We start from the raw sequence: 19,526 nt of genomic DNA, 5'->3' as shown, positions 1-19,526 counted from the left end.
TTGTCACTATCATTATGGTGTAAGTAAAACTATACGAAACAAGTTTCTGATTTATGATCTAAAAGTAGATGAAACAAAGTTGCAAAAATCATACTTTGGTATTTTAGTAGTGTAAAACTCATACATTTTTTGGTAGTTGTTCCGTCTATGGGGTAGGTGTTAGGTTTATAGTCGTTAGGGTGGGGAAAATAGCGGTTTATATTTTATATGATTATTCATGGGAAAAAAATATTTCAAAAAATTAATGTTTTAAGTATTGCTATTTTAAAGTAATAGTATTAGGAAATAAATTTTATACTTTTCAATTATATGCTAAATAAAAATTATAAAACACATATTTATACTTGGATGGTTAAATCAGTCTCATCATCATGAGTATTTATTGTACTCTATTAAGAATCTTAAATCGTTATCTTAGTTGTTTCTTATAATATATACACGTACACCATGAAAACGAAAATAAACCAACTCAATTGAATTATATGAAATGAAACTAATAACAATGGATGGTTGATGGTCGCTATTTAAATTCATTTATTTAATAATAGTGATTTTAATTGATGCTTACAAGTAGTATCATATGGAAATTAAAACAACGATTTATGCTGCTTGACATCTTAAACTCTTTTCAAAATCAAACAAAAAACAACTTTCAAACTTTAATCTATGGTGGAATCTAATTTAACTCAACTCATTATTTAAACATTGTATTATTATCAAATTTCAAATTAGGAGATGCATAGTTGCATACCCTTCGGCTAGCAAACGAAATATTTTGGAGACCAAAGGTTTTGCTTATGCTAACTAAAGGTTCAGTGTTAGCTAATTTGAAATTGAATAATAATGAATGTTTAAGGAATTTGTTGACTATGTTATATGTCTTTTAACGGGGAAAATTGGTCAAAAAGGAATCTAATGCCCTTATTATGAATCAAGTTACTATTGAGATTGAAAAAGTTTTTAACAGGAAAAACATAAAATTTAAAATTAGAAAATAATTTTTCTTTTGTTTGAAAAAATCAAATGTTTCTTTCAAATTTTAATGTTGAAAACCATTAAGAACAACATACCAACCACAACAAGAAAATCAAGGTAATCATGAGCCAAACAAAAAAACGGTGTAAAATCAAAAGGTTATCGTTAAACCTGTTAAAAGAATCAAATATTTTTTTTTTAAAGATTTTTCTATAATAAAAAAGCTGAACATAAAAAAAATATAAAATATTGGATATTTTATACAATCAAGCTTTTAGGATATGATTTACATTTTCTATAGATGGAAACCTAGAAATAAGATTATTAGGTCTTCAAAACTTCTTAGAAATTTTGGTGAGGTTTTTTCTTTTGTGGAAACATAAGACCAAAATAAAATTGAGATTGAATGGTACAAAAAATGATACATCAAGCATGCTAAAATAATCGAGATTAAATTCAAGAATGTGTATGCATTGTTAAAATATAATCTATAATTAATTTGACATAACATACTAAATTACTCAAAACCAAGGTTTTAAGAATTGAACCGGAGACCGAACCAGAACTTACTAAATTACTCAAGCTTCGAGGGAAATCCCAGTTTATGCGGTGATGGGCGTGGAGTTTACACTTGTAACATTAGAACAATCCCTCTACCATCGATTAGAAAATCAAAGAAAAATATTGGGAAAATTATTGGAATGGCTATTGGGATTTGTTTCGAGACATTATTTCTTTTTGCTTTGATGTTTAGGGTGGTTGTTTGTGTAACCAGTCAAATTTTAATATGCCCACCACCATCGATGATTACTTGGGCTCTAAGGGTGATTGCCTGATTGAGGTTGACAAACGTAAATGACTCTCGTTAATCCATGCATATGTGGCATCGCGTGGACTCAATAACGGGTCTGTGTTGACTCATAAGCATAGTTGTCATATGATAAGGACGAGGCAATGTTACCTGTTAAAAAATGTAAAAGTACCTTTTATAAAGGTAAAACAAAAGTTCTTGCCCTTAAAAATGCAAAAAATTATCACGAAAGACATTTTAAACCAATATATTAAACATTGTTGGGTTACAATGATAATAACTCTAGTTTTTTTTTTTTTTTTTTTTTTTTTTTTTTTTTAATATTTTATTTTATTTTATTTTATTTAAAAAACTGATTTTGTAACTGATTCCTGATTGAACCAACTCGTGCAGTTAGTTTTCAAAACATACTTCTTTGTACCGTAATACATTTATTTTATTAAAGATTATTGCCAAGTAATAGCTTTTATTGAAAGTCTTATAAATGTTTTAAAAAAATTAACAAATTAGTTAACTAAAAGCATATTTTAAGATTAGTTGGTAAATAAAAAATGGTTATAATAACAGATTTTTATTAAATAAAGTTAAAATTAAAATTCTTTAAAGATTTTCAAAAAATTTAGCTCTAAAATATAAAAAAATAAAAATAAATAAAGAAACGACTTTCTCATAAATAGAATCAAATTGCATTTAAAAAAAAAAAAAAAATACAATAACGTTTAATCATAAAAAAGGTTAAAGTGGTTTAATGGTAATGTATTTTGCACAATTTATTTCTTCAAAACACCGGTTACTTTGGAGTCTTGGACAGACTTCCCGTTTTCAATCGGAAGTAGCGCCGTACGCACCTTTCTCCGCCGGTCAACCAAAATTTCCGAACAGCACTCCGATCTCTCAGAACCTCCCGTCTCTCTTTCTCTATATCCATGTCTTCGGGGTTTAGGCTTTTGACGACGCCCCTGCTTCTCTGGAGCTTCTTATCATTATCCTTGCTCTCATCGGCTTCGATAATCAATCATGCGGCGGGATCTCGATTGCTCCTACGTGCCGTCAACAGCGGTGGAGATCAACCTGATTTCGCTGTTGATTTGAACGCCACCAACTTCGATGCAGTTCTCAAGGATACACCCGCTACTTTTGCCATTGTGGAGTTCTTCGCTCACTGGTTGGTCTATGACACCCCTTTTCTTTATTTCTAGGGTTTATTAAGTTAGATCTTACTTTATTGAGGAATTTTCTGCTGTCAGTTTTTCATTTCCTTTACGTGAAGTTATGCTCTACTCTGTTTCTTCTTTTCACAATTTCCATATTTGGAAACATAAATCAGAACCTCTGTTATTCCAAATGGACACCGTTACAAATTTATGGGACAATTGTTTCATCCAGTGATTTTTCTCTAAATACAATCTGGAATTCATATCAATCTGGAGTAAAGTAGAGTGTATTTACCTAAAATCCACAAATTACCTCGATTTGGAAAGGATGGAGCAATCAGATCCTACTCGGATGTTGCTGCAGGAAAAGAAATCAAGAACAGAGATGAACAGTCATACCATTGCAGAAAATTGTAGGATGTCTGAACCTTAAAAGGAAATATCTAAAGTCTCATGGCTATAAAGATTCTATTTTTTAGTTACAAAAGGATTCTCATTCACTTCTTCTCTTCCATACCTATAGTACACTTGGTCTATTTACACCTAGAAATTTCTTGAATTTGTACCTTTCATGAAAACAATTTTCCCCTGGACTCAATCTATATCTTCCATTTATAGCCCTAATTTGTTTCTGTTATTACTCTTTGCAGGTGTCCAGCTTGCAGAAATTATAAGGTACTTAAATAGTTTCCTCACAATGTTAATATTTCTGATGCATCACTTAATCTTCTATCTTTAATTTCACAGCCTCAATATGAAAAGGTTGCTAGGCTTTTCAATGGAGCCAATGCTGTTCATCCAGGGATTATATTAATGACACGAGTAGACTGTGCCAATAAGGTAAGGTTACACTTCTTCATTCTTAATATTTTTCATTAAGTCACTTATTTATTATATGGTTTAGCAACAAATTCCTTTTTTACCCATGTTTGGCAGCACAGATAAACACTAATCTATGCGATAAATTCTCTATTAGTCACTACCCTACACTATTCTGGGGCCCACCTTCAAAATTTGTGGGTGGTAGCTGGAATGGGAAAGATGAAAAAAGTAAAATTGTTTCTATTGAAGATGGAAGAACTTCTGATCGTTTACTCAAATGGATTAATACACAATTAGGAAGGTATATAATATATAATCGTGAAGTATCTATATTGTTTTTTTTGTGTTTACAATGTTAATGAGTTTTTAATATGTACTACATGTTTTACTTTTTTACATAGTTCATATAAATTGGAAGATGAAAAGTATGAAAATGATGAGCTTCTTCAATCAAACTTCTCAGACCCTGGACAGGTTTGAATCAATTTTCCAATTGTTCTATAAAAGTAAGATTTTTATGTTTTATATTTTTGTAATTAAAGCTTAGAAATTAGAATTACTTATTGTTTTTATAGATTGCACGTGCTGTTTATGATGTTGAAGAGGCTACTTCTCTTGCTTTTGACATTATTCTTGAAAACAAGATGATTAAACAAGAAACTCGAGCTACTCTTATAAAATTCATGCAATTAATGACAGCTCATCACCCTTCAAGGAGGTTCATATTTTAAATAACAAACCCACTTTTCTTTCTTTCATTTTTTTTCTTCTTCTATTTACTTAATTTATAATTTAAAATATTGTAGGTGTCGAAGAGGAAGTGCTGATATACTTGTGAATTTTGACGATTTATACCCTTCAAATATTTTATCACCATCTGAAAAAAACAACACTCAACATGGTGGTCTTACTAAATTTGAGATATGTGGAAAAGAAGTCCCACGTGGATATTGGGTAATTTTTATATTTTTCTAAAAAAAAAATTATTACTTTTGAAAATCTTGATTTTGGGTATTATATGTACAGATGTTTTGTCGTGGTAGCAAAAATGGTACAAGAGGATTCAGGTATATAATATATTTTTATTAAATATTAATCTTATAATCCTATATATAACATATATTTTCTTTTTATTATAGTTGTGGTTTATGGGTTTTGCTACATTCATTATCTGTGAGAGTTGAAAACGAAGAAAGTCAAATGGCATTCACGTCAATTTGCGATTTTATACATAAGTTTTTCGCTTGTGAAGAGTGTAGTCAACACTTCTACAATATGTGCTCAAGGTAAGAAAGTCAAAGTTTGTTACATTGACTTTCAATGTTACTTTTTAGTCTCTCATATGAATGTGGTTGCAGGGTAAGTACTCCGTTCACCACCACACGTGATTTTGTCCTGTGGTTATGGACAGCACACAATGAAGTCAACGAGAGACTAAAGTCAACCGAAGCACTTTACAGCACGGGTGACCCGAAGTTCCCGAAAGCAATCTGGCCTTCAAGACACCTCTGCCCGGAATGCTACACAACTGCCCGGGATGGGGATTGGGATCGGGAAGAGGTGTACAAGTTTTTGGGCAGGTACTACGGGCAGATGCTTGTGTCACTTTACGTGGAGAAAGAGAAGAGTCTTTTCGGGCAGGCCCAAATGAAAATCCGGGCAGTTTCGGAGGATTTGATACAATCAACAAATGCGCTTGTGGTGCCTGTGGGGGCCGCTGTGGGGATTGCGGTTGCCAGCTGTTTGTTTGGGGCGCTTGCGTGCTTTTGGAGGTCACAGCAGAAGAACCGGAAGTATTTTCATAAACCTCAACTTTTAAAGATTGTGTAGTGTGTGTGGTTTATAACTTTATATTTATTTATGGGGGAAAAAAAATGAAAGAAGAAATAGATTGTATGATAATGACTTGCTTTTTAAGAGAAGAAGAGGAAAGGAAATATAATATTATAATGATTTTGTTGCGCAACAATTTCAGGCCAAGAAGGAACTGGAGCTGATTCGTTCATTGATTCATTGAGTGAGTGATGGAAGCAAAATGCAAATGAATTACAAGAATTGATCAAAATTGTGGTGTATGCATGAGGTCCCATTCTTACTTCTTTTTGACATACATACATCTATTCTATTATCTATAAAATTTTTTTATACATATATGGGAATGAATGTACAGATTTGGTCTGGTTTTTGTAACATGATGAATGACATTAGTCTTAACGTATTTGAGTTGCGACTACAATTTCATTAAAATATGTGGTAGGTAGGTTGGAAGGATATATGAAATCCTATAAACGTCGAATTCTCTTCAAATCTTCAATGGTATAGTTAGTAATAGTATATATTTTAAATTAAATATATCAGTTAACATTTTATCGTAAGCATCTCGTGTTAATAAACAAACACATTATATTTTTAACTTAACAAAATTGCAAAAATGATCCCTGTGCTTGGCAAATTTATGTGATTTTAGTACAAAACGAAAATGTTGGTGCACCATTGGTCCAAATTTAGCTATGTTCTATGATGAAACGCCTTCAAACAAGCATGTCAAATTTGAGAAAGAGCCGAGAGCATAGTATTGATTTATGCAACACATGAGACAAAGAGAATATTACAGCTTGTGACAACACGCCTACTCTTGCAGGAAATACAGTAGCTTATGCTTTTACTATGACAAAAGAAATCACTTAACTAAAATAAGCATTCATCATATAACAAGGTCATTACTTCTGATGATTGCAATGGGTGGATGAATTTTCTGATGATTGCAATGGGTGGATGATACTCATTCATGATTAGATGGGCTTATAAGGAATAGGAAGGTATTACTTCAAAGGAAGATCACTCATAGATTATCTTGGAAATCACTTAAATGAATTTTCATTTACCTTTGTGGTATATGTAGTGCTTGTCTGGAGTTTTGAAAATTGAAGTAAGGATTGTAGATTTGTACTATGATGGGATTTGGACAAAGGAAGATCACTCATAGATTATCTTACAAATACATTGGCATAAGGCTTGAAAGGGAAGGAGTGAGTGTTTATTAATTCGTGTAGTAAATTTTGTTTTGACATTTAATTTAAGATTTTTGTTGCAAGATTTTGAGAGATTGTTAATTAGGACCTTTATTTGTTAAGTGTAAGATGAAATGATTTCTAAGGAATTATTAGCCTTCACGACCACTAATACTTTGGGTAACACGGAACATGAATGTTATCTTTACTATCTTATAAAACTAGATTATCATCCCCGGTAAACGTGTGAAACATAAATTAAATACATATCACATTAATAGGTAGCATTGTCTTAGGTGAAATTTTAATAAAATATGTTAGTTAGATTCATTTTTAGAGTTTTTGAACTAAACTTATTAAATAAAAATATTTAATATTTATACTAGAGCAATTTGGTTTTTTAATACAATATTTTTTTAACATAAATGATCCACATGATTTTTTTTTATCACAATATGATGCACCTCTTTGATTAAAACATATTGTGCAGTAGCTCTATCAATTGACTTTTTTTTCGGTGTATCAACCCCCATGGAGGCTTATATGGTTCTTCTCATATTGACCCTGTAAAACCAAAAGCAACAATAAGTTGTTATATGTACTAGCAATGTTAAATTCCACAAAGAAATTCGATAAACATTGCAATTAAAGTGCATTGCCATAACTATAAACATCAAATTCAAATTGTAATCTGGTCAATTTCTAAAGTATTTTTTTCTTTATAAGAATTAAAATATGATTTTTAAACTACACCCAATCACATATACATATCTTCCGATTGAAGAAATTATTACCAAAAAAAAAAAAATGTTATGAACAAAAATATAATATTAGTTTCATAATTTGTCAAAGGGTAACATTAATAAATAATAATGAACTTTCACAAATCTTGCATTTTGGTCACTGAATCCAACTAACAAATGAAATTCAGTTTAGATGATTGATTCAAGAAATACATCCATGACTTTTTGTGTAACACTAAAAATTTAAGCCAAATTTAAATTTTTAAAAACACGTCAAATTCATCAAAACATTACAACTTTATTTTCAAAATATATTTATATCAGAGTTTTCCCCAGAAACATAACACAATAGGAGGAGCTGTACAATCAAGCCTTAGCCTTGCCGCGATCCCCTGAGGTACCTGAAACAATAAACTGAAACTGTAAGCCCGAGAGCTTAGTGAGTTACCCCCAAAATACCGATACACATACAGTTCACATAGCAATATCAACATTAGCATATCATATCAATCAAAACAGAACATAACAACATGCACTGGGTCCACAGCTTTACAAGCTGTACTACCCCTGGGTCCTCAGTACAAGTCTGGAATGCCTACCGGACCCTCAGCTCGTATCTGGAATGCCATCGTCTCAGCTCGAATCTGGAATGCTCTCGAGTCCTCAGTATGAGTCTGGAATGCCTACTGGGCCCTCAGTACAACCTCAACCCACCCCACATAACATGTCGACATGTAACAGATAAATGCACATACAGGTAATCAATCAGTATCACAGGCAATCCTACAGATCTACCCGACTAGCATATCAACTGGCATGCATTACTAACTCAACTCAACATATCAATGACTACTAGGATATCAAATCCAATGGGCCGGCCTTAGTGCCTTAGACCCCTTAGTATAGTGAGGATAACTCACCTCGCAACTGTCGTCGGAAATAAGAAAGCTCAACTCTCGGGTCCAACACGAACTTCACCACCTAAAAGTACCACACAACCTTTTTCATAAATCTCCCAATCCCAGAGACCCACAAAATTCAATTGGTCAACCCCTTGGTCCAATTCAAAGTCCACAGTCAGAGTCAACAGTCCATGTTGACTCGACTCGTCGAGTGCAGGTCTCCGACTCGCCGAGTTTTCTAATACTCGCCGAGTTCAAGACAATCTTCAACGAACTCGCCGAGTTTATGGCCATCTTCAACGGACTCGCCGAGTCCCTTAATCAACTCGCCGAGTCCATGCAGATCTTAATCCATGCAGCTGCTTTTTAAGCCATGGCAAGGCCCCAAATTACAGATCCAAGCTCCTAAGGCACGTTTATTACGTAAAGTTGCAATCTTTACGTACATGCAAGGCTCTAAAGGCCCGAAATGATCAATCTAAGCTCTTTAATCGAGTTTTACACCTTGGGAGAGTCTCAACCTTGCACAATCTGGGAACTTTATAGATCTAGAGGTCAAAGGAAGTCCAGATCTGAAGTTATAACTTCAGATCTTAGCTTAAACATGGAGAGTCCTTCATAGCACCCATCCAAGGGAGGTTCAAAGTGAAAAGAGCCTAAGGGAATAGCTTATTACCTTCCAGAGAGTGATGTTTGATGCAATCCCTTAGCTTTTCCCGAGTTCCTGGCCTTGCTTTTCCTTTCTTCTTCAATTGCTTCCTTCCAAAGTCACTCCTTCAAGCTTGGACACCAAACACACACGCACACACACACACACACACACGTTTTAGGGTTTGAGAGAGAGACAAGAGGCATAAGGGGAGGCTGCTGGAGGCCAATGATCCTTTAAATTGGGTGTAAAACCCAAGAATTTAGGGTTTCATCTGCCAGCTCCTACTCGCCGAGTCCCTTGGTGGACTCGCCGAGTAGGTCACTAAACACGCGTTCCAATCCCACTGCTACTCGGCGAGTAGGGCAACCAACTCGCCGAGTAGGACATAATACCAATTATTCTTTAATTAAAATTATACCTGGAATCGGGACGTTACATTTTGTAGTTGATTTTGGGGAAATGCTGAGATCTACTGAGATATGAGAGAACGGTCTGTGAGGCTATGATTGGTTTTTGGAGGGCAATACAAATTCAAAATCATTAGCACATATCTTTCCTCCCCGCTTCAATTTTTAAATTTACATTAAACTTGTCAAAATGAAATTAGAAAAAAAACCCCTAGATATGTAACCTAGCAATCAAACACCATATTTTTCACAGAAATAAATATCACAAATCTAAAAGTTATACTTTATATGATATTATTTAATTATATCTTACATTTTCATCATTAATGGTCACTAACACCTCTTACTGTCTTATTTTTGTGACACGCATCTATATCTAAAATAAAAGAAAGAACTATAAAGAACGAATGTTGAGAGAGTTATCCTTCTTTGAAAAAACAACACAATTCTTCATAGAGCTGCTATTATTCTTTTATAGACCGCTAGAAGGTCTCTATAGTGATAACTGTGTGACATCTATGAGAACGCACCATTTAAAGTAACGGTTTTGATTAATGTAAGTGAAAAATCATTTAGAATGCTTACCGGTTGTGATTGTTTCCACTTGGATGTGAACATTAACATTTTTGAAGTGAAACTTCAAATGAACCCTACAAAGCCAAATCAACAAACATGACAACACAAAAAGAAGCCCAGTTTGACATATAACTAAATTTCCGACAAACTTCAAAATTTTAAGATTTCGATGAATAATTTTTTCAATTTATCAAAATTTTATTTTATTACAGCCCTATATGAGTAATCAAGAATCTAAAGCAAGTGAAAGAAGTAATTGTTCATTAAAAGCCAGTAAAAGTATAGAAAATGGACAATAGAAAATGGACAAATTTATAATCAGAAAAGTATGTTTAGTTCAACAAATTTATTATCAAGATTAATGGAAATCTGAGTTTCTTGAAGAAACAAATCAAATACACAAAACCGATATAAATAAAAAACAAAGAATGGAACAAAAAACATTTGAAGATCATGTCAGAAATGTATGAGAAAACTAATTATAAGAATAAAATAAAATTCTTATCATCTGAATATGAATGGTGATATATATATTTAAAAAACAAATAATGCAAACTTGACAATAAAGTAAGGATAAATAGTTTTCGTTGATGCTCATCAGAAAACATATCAATAAGTATATACCATTAATCGTTTAGTGTAACACTCTTCAAAGCCGAGTGTTTTTATTTAAAAAAATATATTTTTTATATGGACAACAATATATAGCAATATAAATTATTTTTTAAAGCAATTTTCTATCTAATAAAAAGTTGGTGTTTACGTATAAGTTATTAAAAAATTCATAGATTCATAGTTTTGACTTATATACCTAAAACAACTAACTGTATAGTTTTAGCTTTTTATATGTTTACAAAAACAGTTTAAAACAACAATGTACTTTCAAAGTAATCGTATATATAGTGTGTTTTGGAATAAGAAAGTCATTATTTCCAAAAAAAATTAGGAACCTAAGATATCATCATGGAGATCTTTGGCTATTCATCTGTAAAAAAAAGATATAAGTTATATTCATTCAGATTTCAAATTAATTGACTTACTTACTTAATGAGTTTTAAAATTAAAACCATTATCTCAAACTGATTCAATTACGTGAGATATACTTGGAGATAAATTATGAATAATATTGACATTAATTTTGACTCTAAAATATTTTGCTGATTTAATGGGATTAGATTAGATGTTATAGGTAAATAACCGAATTATTAATATGCTTATTTAATGAATTTTTATATATAAAAAAAAAGCTAAACAGGTTAGAATTTTGAAGCGAAAATCTATAAATAAGGGAGTTAAATTAGGAGCAATATTAATTGGAAAACTGAAATGTCGTATATAAATAGAATGATATATTTCGATTGATAACATAATTGTTGAATTTAAAGATTCTAAAATTAAATGTAATTGTGTTTGAATTCTATTTGGTGAAGATAATATTTACAATTTGATCTAAATGTGGAAAACATAGGATTGAAGTACAATCAAGGGCCTAGATTGCTTCATTGGTGAATTAAAAGTTCTCGTTTAATAATATTTAGAGATAGAGATGAATGAAACTTATATGCTTAAAGTTGATTGATTAATTTTTTTCATAACCTCTCAAACAGGAATATGCTAATAATAGGTAATAAGAACAAAGTAAATGTAAGAAATTGGAGAAGAAGAAGGAGAACAAAGTAAAGAAAGAAGTTGGAAAAAAGAATCGGAGAGGAAGACCACTGAAGAAGAACACTGTAAATTGTAGGACTCAATCCAAAATCGTAATAATAATAACTTCAATGTAATCGTATATATAGGTTGTTTTTGAATAAATAAATCAATATCTTCCAAAAAAAATTAGGATCCTAAGATATCGTCTTAGAGATTTTCGTCTATTGATTTGAAAAAAAGATAACAGTTATATTGATTTAAAATTTAAAATTAATTGACTTGCTTATTGAATTAGTTTTTAAAATTCAAATTATTATCTCAAATTGATTCATTTTATGTGGGATACATTGAGAAATAAATTATAAATAATATTGACTTTAATTTTAACTCTCAAATATTTTGCTGATTTAATGAGCTTACATTAGATTTTATAGGTTAATAAATGAATTATTGATATAATCATTTAATGAGTTTTTTTAGTAAAAAAAAGCTAAATCGGTTTGAATTTTAAAGCAAAAAACTATAAATAAAGGAGTTAAATTTGGAACAATATTAACTAGAGAAATTGATATCATTTATATAAATAGAATAATATGCTTCAATTGATAACATAATTACTGAATTTAAGGATTCTATAATTAAATGTAATTGTGTTTGAATTATATTTGATGAAAGATGATGTTAGTAATTTGATCTCACGGTGGGAAACATAAGATTGAAATACAATCAAGGATCATGATTGTCTCATTGATGAATTAAGAGTTCTCTTTTAATAATATTTAAATATAGTTAAGACTTTTAAGAATAACATTATTTAATTTGTTAAGTCGGGCAAATAAATAAGCTATGATTGCAAATTATTTAAGCATAAACAAGATGGATTTTTATCCAAAATCCAAAATACTTTGGAAGTTAGAGGCGACATCCTATCTTTATCATGTCATTTTTTAAATTCAAAATCATCATTTGAATTCTTATTTTTATTTTCAAAATTCTTTAACATCGTACAGAGCGTAATATAGGGCAAGAGTGGATATTGGCCACCCACACAAAATTAAGGTTATATATATATATATATATATATATATATATATATATATATATATAGAGAGAGAGAGAGAGAGAGAGAGAGAGAGAGAGAGAGAGAGCTAGGTTCAGGTGTTTTAACTAATTTTGTTTTATGATTTCAGGTACTTTCAAGGATCGCGGGAAGACGAATGCGTGATTGCACACAACTTTTGTTTTTATTTCTTCGGGTCTTGGCACAACTTTGATCCGAAATAAAGCTTTTGAAACAATAAATTTTTTGTAAACAATATTGATTAATTATTGATTTTGAAATTCTTGAATTTACTGTGATTTTCAAGTGTTAAAAATCACAAACCCCAATATTCCACTTTCACTACTACGATTTTGCGAAATACAAATATTTCGTGTCATACATTGTGTAGCTTATGGATTCCTACTTTCTGGTGTATAACTCATATGTTGAAAATATCCAAAATAAAATCATCATGGAAACAACATAAGCTAAGTTCTTTGAAAATAATTTTCCTTACAAGGATAAAGAAAAGTCATTTTCCGTTTAAAGAAAAAAACCTCTAGATGAAGGAGGACCGATCAATCTTCACAAAAGTTCACATTCAAATAAAGAGTTTTTCTAAGGTTTAAAAAGAGAACTTGGAGCCTAGTGAAGCAAACATGTCAAAAAAGCCAAATATTTTGGACGGAGTTAAATGACAATTTTAATAAGTAACAAACCCCAAACACATAAGGAATTTATGAATTCATCTAAAACTCATTGGAAATTGATAGCTTTGCCTCCTAAGAAAAAACCAATTAGGCACAAATGGATATTCTAGAAGAAGTTTGAATGGTACTATTAAGAGGCTCACTTAATAACTAAAAGGCCTAACAGATGAAAAAACAAACATATATGTCAATTCATTAATATATATATATATATATATATATATATATATATATATATATATATATATATATATATATATATATTGTGACATCCCCAGTTTCTCGGTCAGAGAAGACCGATTTATTTATGCTTTATTTTAAAATCAGAGTAATCGCTTAAAGAAAACGGTTGCGGAATTTGTTCCCAAAACAAGATATGATAAAAACTACTTTACGAGGAGTTCATGCAGCCGAAATTCAAGGCATTGTTGGACCTTTGGAAGCTGGCTGGAAAAGAGGTACATAATTTATATTTTTTCAGATGGGCATGAAAGATTTGAACTTGCATGATTGTCCTTTCAGATTTCAGATTGCAAAGCATTTATACAGGTCTTGCTTCTCTATTTTAGTATGATGGAATTCAACGAACAATGGAATGGAATGAAGCATTCCATTCCATTGATGCATTTTCATTTGTTTTATATGTTAACTTATAGCATCCAACTTATTTTTCTTTCTACTCTATCGTTGTAAATTGTAATTACAGATTTTTTTTATTAAGGCATTATACCTTTCACTTAAATGAGATTCTCTTTAATCAACTCATTCTCTCCTTTACATCGGTCATTTGATAAAAGATGTGTGATGAAACATTTATAGGAAAATGTTGCACTTTGATTATAGAATGTAGGAGTATTAGATTTTTGGAACCTGTCGTAGCCATGCCGTTAAAATTTAAAAAATCATTTTTTTTTTCCAGATTGTACTTGGCATAAAACTTGAAACGGAGCCTGAAGAGGCAATATCCAAAGGGAAAGCACTTTTTTGTTTCTGTAAACATTAAAAAACATGTAAACCCATGCAAAGCATTGCTCTAAATATAGAAATTTATGCTTTATGACAAAGAATTCAAACAAGAACCATATATGATTACACATTATACGCCAGCTCAAAATCCAAAATGGTGCTTCGCTCCATATTGAATCTGGCAGGGAAAGGGGAAGATCACAACGAAAAACCCCGTATCACATTACTCTATATATATGTATATATATAAAACCTTATACCATCATAACCCAACTTTCCTAACATCTTAAACTTCACCTCTTGCCATTTTCATACTTCTGGATTCTACATCAATGCTCGTATTACTACCATTGCATTTTCCCATCATTTTACACGAGATCTTTCCAAACACTTCCTCCCTTTGAGGCCGGTTTGCATACATAATCCAAAGTGCAAGACTGAGCATCACTCCAACAGAAACAAGACCCAACCCTGCATTCACCATTCGAAGTCGATCTTCTAATGGAGGGCAATGATCGGAGGTGATGATTCTGAATGTTTCACGTACAAAATTACAGTCTTGAAGGCTGAGCAATGGTGGTGCGTAGTGTTGCAGGGCGTAGCTTATGTTCACTGCTCCAACCAGTTCCTGATACATCTCCGGTGTCAATCTTCCTGTGCTCCTGCAATAACCTGATTCTGACACACTGCAAATGTAGTTCTGCCACACCTGTAAATCCATAAGTCAAGTTAGTCAAAATCTGGAAAATGTACAACTATCGATGCACGAGGTACAAGTCACTACACGATTACTCCTCCAGGAAAAAGATTTTGCCTATCTACTAAGAACCCCAAATGCAAAAACGGGTGTTTCAAATCTTGATAAATGTACAAAGGTATCCAAGTTGAATAGGGAGCTATTTGAATAGGGAGCTAAAAAGGTTGAATCTTGAGAAATGTACAAAGCCCAAAGCATGAGGTACAAGTCCTTATAGAATTACTTCCAGGAATAAAACTTGCGGGATGTAATCGAACTTCAAATACAAAATTGGGTGTTTTTCAATGGTAGAAAGTTACATAATACTAAAGTTCGTAACCATAACCACATTAAACACTGTAACAAACGAAACACCTCGATATTTTTAGGGATTCAATTTATAACAAAATTCACACATATTCGGAAGATGAAATTTGGTCAAAATTGACCTTAAAAGGTCAAATTCACGTACCACAGAAGCGTTTGCCATTGAAACCAATTGGGGGGGACATTCCAGTTCGTGTAGTTGAGAATCATACGGATAGCAAAGATATGGCATCAAAGGTCCAGATTGGTTATAGTAATTAGAATTCCCTCCAGGTGGCGCATTTGAATTGGCAAAAGAACCTATGAATCCATTGATGATATTTGTAATATCATTAACCACTAATTTGCTCTTATACAATGTGTCATTAGTAGTTGCTTGATCGACACAAGGAAGAATGTTGCTAAGGGCAGTTTCGGCATGTGGATTATCCACCCATTGACCCATTGCCATACAAGTGTCCGTGATTGCACTGAAAAAAAAAAACACATTAGCGCATTAGTTTGGTAATGGGCAATTTCGTAATTTTAACTTAACACATTGCTAAAACAAGAAAGTTTGGAACTTTATGTAATTTTAAACTGATATCTGTCTTACTTGTTGATAATCACAAAAGCTCCACATAGAATGAAGGTAACTGCAACAAGCAGCCATCCACTGATAATGAATCTGCATAAAGAGATACGATGAGTTAAAATTACAATTATACCCTTTAAAAAACGAGTCCATAAAACGAAAAAAGAATGTAACTTTACATGTAGATTGTGTTCTTGTGACCAAGGATAGACAAAACTGCAATAAAACGAGGGAAAACACAATGAAAATCATAAGACACAAGCCAAAAAACAATCATGTTATGAATGGAAGTAAGTAGCTTCATGCTTTTAATGCATACTTACAAAGGCCTAAAAGTGAAACAAGAAGCATCACTACAGCAACAGCAATCATTGATAATCGCCTGAAACACACAAACAATCAGAAACTTTTTCAAAATTTAACATAAATAGGATAATAATCTTGTGTTCATAGGAGGAATCATACACTGTATCAAAAACGGTTTTAATCGTATGTGAGTTTTGATTCGTTTTCAGCCTCAATGTATTTGCAGCATTGTTTAAGTCAACATTCAAGTGGTCAATATCATCTTTCACATCTGAAGGAAGAAAAACTTGGGCAACATTTACAGTTTTTGCTAATGACAAATACCCCGTGACATTTACAAGTGTTTGAACAGTGTAATCTGATTGGTTTACAACATAATTCAACGTGTCCATAGCTTTCCCATGAAATTGATCTTGTCCCACTGAAAGAAGTATGCAACCAATCCTGTGTAGCAACATGATTGTTACCAAAATTCACAATAAAATCAATAATAAAGTTGACATAATATAAAAAACTTACGCAGAAGCACATGTGAAAACAAGAAGCAGAATCAAGCAAAGCCTTTGAGAGCTGTGTGATTGTTGGCCTTTAATGTCTATTCTCCATCCACAACAATGGTGGATGATCATGGCCAATCCAAAGGACACGAACCATAATATTGCAAGAATGAAAGCAGCAACGCCTGTAAATCCAACAGACTGTTGATAATTTCACTAAAAGCTTGAAAATTTGGGTATTTGAATGTATGAATGAGACTAAATTTATGAATCTTTAAACTTACAGCCCAGTAATGTTTATTGGTGATGTCCCATCCAGCTTGATAATGTTTGAAATTGTTAAGAATGTCGGGTCTTTTTGTTCTTGATCCTGCTAATACAAGTGTATTGGATGGATAGTTGGAGGGAGAAGGAGCTTCAGTTGCAGGTGTTGAGCTCAAGATCCCGTTTCTCCAATGGCCGAAGTTATCTTTCCCTGTGATTAAAAGATTTAATTTCGCATAGGAATTGCGTATTAACATAATGCAGAAACGTTAAAACTCAACAAAAGCTTCATATTCGTTGTTAATGTTGATTTCAGTACAAGAAACGAAACGACTGGAAACTAACGACCTAAAGATAGTTAACGTGATATCTGGAAGCAACGAAATTAGTATAAAGAGAAGAGACTGAAAAGGCTGAAACAGGGCAGGTTGATCGATGAGGAAGCATCTTCCAATAATCTCCGGTGTAAAGGGCGTTCTCTTCAATCCCGATAAACTTGTCATTGTCGTTGTTAATTTTGGACCAATTGATATTCGTAAAGGCGATGTTGGCATATCGCCGATCCAGTCAAAAGGGCCGTTGACGGCGGCGATGGATTGAAAGAAAGGAACGAGAGGACCCGGAATCATACACTCCTCGTATCCGACAAAGTAATCACAAATTGAGTTATGGATGATAGCTCCTCCATATCCATATTTAGCGAAGACTCTGAGAATATGAACGACCCATAAAACAGAGACGTAGAGCTGTGAGACAATTGGTATCCACCCAGGGTTAGAATTTAAGAATTCTTCAGTAGATGTCATCATATGATCACAAACACTCAGCATATTGAACATCATCTGGCTATCAGGGATGAACAAGTTTGGAGAACGACGGTTGATGGTATGCATCGGAGAATCTGAAGCTCCGTCGAGCAAAACAGGAATTCCGGTGACTGCGACAGATGGAACAGCCGGAATTAGGCCGAGTGGGCTACGACTGCGACGGGAGTTAAGAGCAGCGCCGCCGGGTGGGTGGTGTGCCATTTAGGGTGGTGCTACTAGTTAGACTGGTTTTAACTTTTAAGGGCCTAACTATATATACACTAATAGAAAATGACCCAATGTGTCTAGATTACATTCATCCAATTAGAAACAGACATAATCACCAAACTCCAAACAACAAAACAGCAACAATGAAAAACCCCAATTCCAAAACTCATCAAATTTATAATCTTCATAAATCATATTAATGAACTTTAATGATGGAAAACATGAACAGGAAGTAAAGTATGACCAGAAAGTGACCTATCAGTTTACGAAACATTCTCAATTTCGAAGAAAATTTCAACAAGAACCTTGAATCCTTAACCCCATTTTTTTAGAAAATTCAGAAATTCGATTAAAGATGATTTCTTTGTTCACGAAACATGTTGAATTCCGCAAACACAAAAAAACCCAGAACCGACATATCAATAAGCATTAAAAGGATCATATAAAGAGAGCAATGGTTGCGAGCAAACCTAATATGAACTTGGATTGATCTTCTGATTGTACGGAGAGAAGTGAAACAGAGGTGATGAAGACGATGAAGAACAGTAAAGACAAGGGGTTCTTCGCCATTCTTCCTTCAGGTGCTGATGATGTTTGAAGTTGAAAATTTCAGTGAAGAAATCAAAGGAACCCCAAATTCTTGATAGTCTTGAAATCCATTTGTATGATTGAATTACGGAAAGAAAACAAGAAACATGACGAAAGATCGTCTTTCACATTAGTCTTCTAAGCTGACGTATACGTATAGAAATTGTGTATATATAGAGAGAGTGAGAGATCGGGATGAGATGAGGGTGTGATCGCACATGGGTGATGGAGACGAAGAAGCGAAAAGGCGGGTAAGGGAGGCTGTGTGAATGCAGGAGTGTAAAGATTACAGAGAAGAAAGGTATATAAGAAGATTTATGGGTTTTATTTGTCTTTTCTAAAATAATATCAACTTTCAATGTATAAATGCGTAATAAAAAATAGCGATCTTTATGATCAATAGTTCAATACATAAAAATATATATTTTATTAAATAAAATAATAGAATTAAAATCGGAATATATTATAATAAATCATAAAATTAAACAACTATCCCCGATTTTTAATGACCATTTATAAACAAATAATACTTTTTGAAACAGAAGAAAATGCGTCTAATCCATAGTAAAACTTGGTCAAAAAAGCCGAAAAGAAACATAAAAATATATAAAAAAAATAATACGAAAGTGGGATTTTAGTTGTTTCGGTGATATAAGTTTTATTTATTTTATGAGACCGACTTCTTGTCTTTTAAACACGGTGAAACATAAAATAATAATGTGTTTTTATTTCTGGGGTGTATTTTTATTTTCGTGTTAACTTTCTATTATTGTGTATAA

The 19,526-nt window shown here is 32.5% G+C and overlaps 2 protein-coding genes across 3 annotated transcripts; one reads left to right on the top strand and one right to left on the bottom strand.

The window, feature by feature from the left end:
- The first annotated feature begins 2,551 nt into the window (after positions 1–2,551).
- On the top strand, positions 2,552–5,980 carry LOC145036534 (sulfhydryl oxidase 2-like). Of its 2 annotated transcripts, XM_078984993.1 has the most exons (11): positions 2,552–2,951; positions 3,591–3,615; positions 3,688–3,780; positions 3,882–4,063; positions 4,164–4,236; positions 4,338–4,480; positions 4,569–4,716; positions 4,789–4,829; positions 4,902–5,048; positions 5,121–5,555; positions 5,738–5,980. In XM_078984993.1, the coding sequence occupies exons 1-11, from the start codon at positions 2,713–2,715 to the stop codon at positions 5,757–5,759; spliced, it is 1,548 nt and encodes a 515-aa protein (XP_078841119.1). In that variant the 5' UTR covers positions 2,552–2,712; the 3' UTR covers positions 5,760–5,980. The 2 variants fall into 2 exon arrangements, with proteins under 2 accessions (XP_078841119.1, XP_078841118.1); XM_078984992.1 differs by lacking the exon at positions 5,738–5,980 and having other exon boundaries at positions 5,121–5,729.
- Positions 5,981–14,483: 8,503 nt separating this feature from the next.
- On the bottom strand, positions 14,484–19,036 carry LOC145036533 (uncharacterized). The gene is made up of 9 exons (XM_078984991.1): positions 18,630–19,036; positions 17,146–17,336; positions 16,884–17,062; positions 16,524–16,808; positions 16,382–16,440; positions 16,238–16,274; positions 16,080–16,151; positions 15,630–15,954; positions 14,484–15,130 (listed from the first exon to the last, which is right to left on the bottom strand). The coding sequence occupies exons 1-9, from the start codon at positions 18,727–18,729 to the stop codon at positions 14,708–14,710; spliced, it is 1,671 nt and encodes a 556-aa protein (XP_078841117.1). The 5' UTR covers positions 18,730–19,036; the 3' UTR covers positions 14,484–14,707.
- Between the last annotated feature and the right edge of the window lie 490 nt (positions 19,037–19,526).

The sequence above is a fragment of the Lactuca saligna genome, chromosome 3 (assembly GCF_052625555.1).
Source record: "Lactuca saligna cultivar CGN05327 chromosome 3, ASM5262555v1, whole genome shotgun sequence".
NCBI lineage: Eukaryota > Viridiplantae > Streptophyta > Magnoliopsida > Asterales > Asteraceae > Lactuca > Lactuca saligna.
Note: the sequence above shows the minus strand (reverse complement) of the source record. Positions and strands in the feature narration are given on the sequence as shown.

Bases quoted from the DNA above. Each gene is read 5' to 3' on its own strand.
- LOC145036534 (XM_078984992.1), top strand. From the start codon at position 2,713: ATGTCTTCGGGGTTTAGGCTTTTGACGACGCCCCTGCTTCTCTGGAGC. The intron at 4,237-4,337 runs GTTTGAATCAAT...TTGTTTTTATAG, and splicing joins ACTTCTCAGACCCTGGACAG to ATTGCACGTGCTGTTTATGA. The intron at 5,049-5,120 runs GTAAGAAAGTCA...ATGTGGTTGCAG, and splicing joins TTCTACAATATGTGCTCAAG to GGTAAGTACTCCGTTCACCA.
- LOC145036533 (XM_078984991.1), bottom strand. From the start codon at position 18,729: ATGGCGAAGAACCCCTTGTCTTTACTGTTCTTCATCGTCTTCATCACC. The intron at 16,809-16,883 runs GTAAGTTTTTTA...GTTGCTACACAG, and splicing joins GTTTTCACATGTGCTTCTGC to GATTGGTTGCATACTTCTTT. The intron at 16,441-16,523 runs GTATGATTCCTC...TGTGTGTTTCAG, and splicing joins AAAACCGTTTTTGATACAGT to GCGATTATCAATGATTGCTG.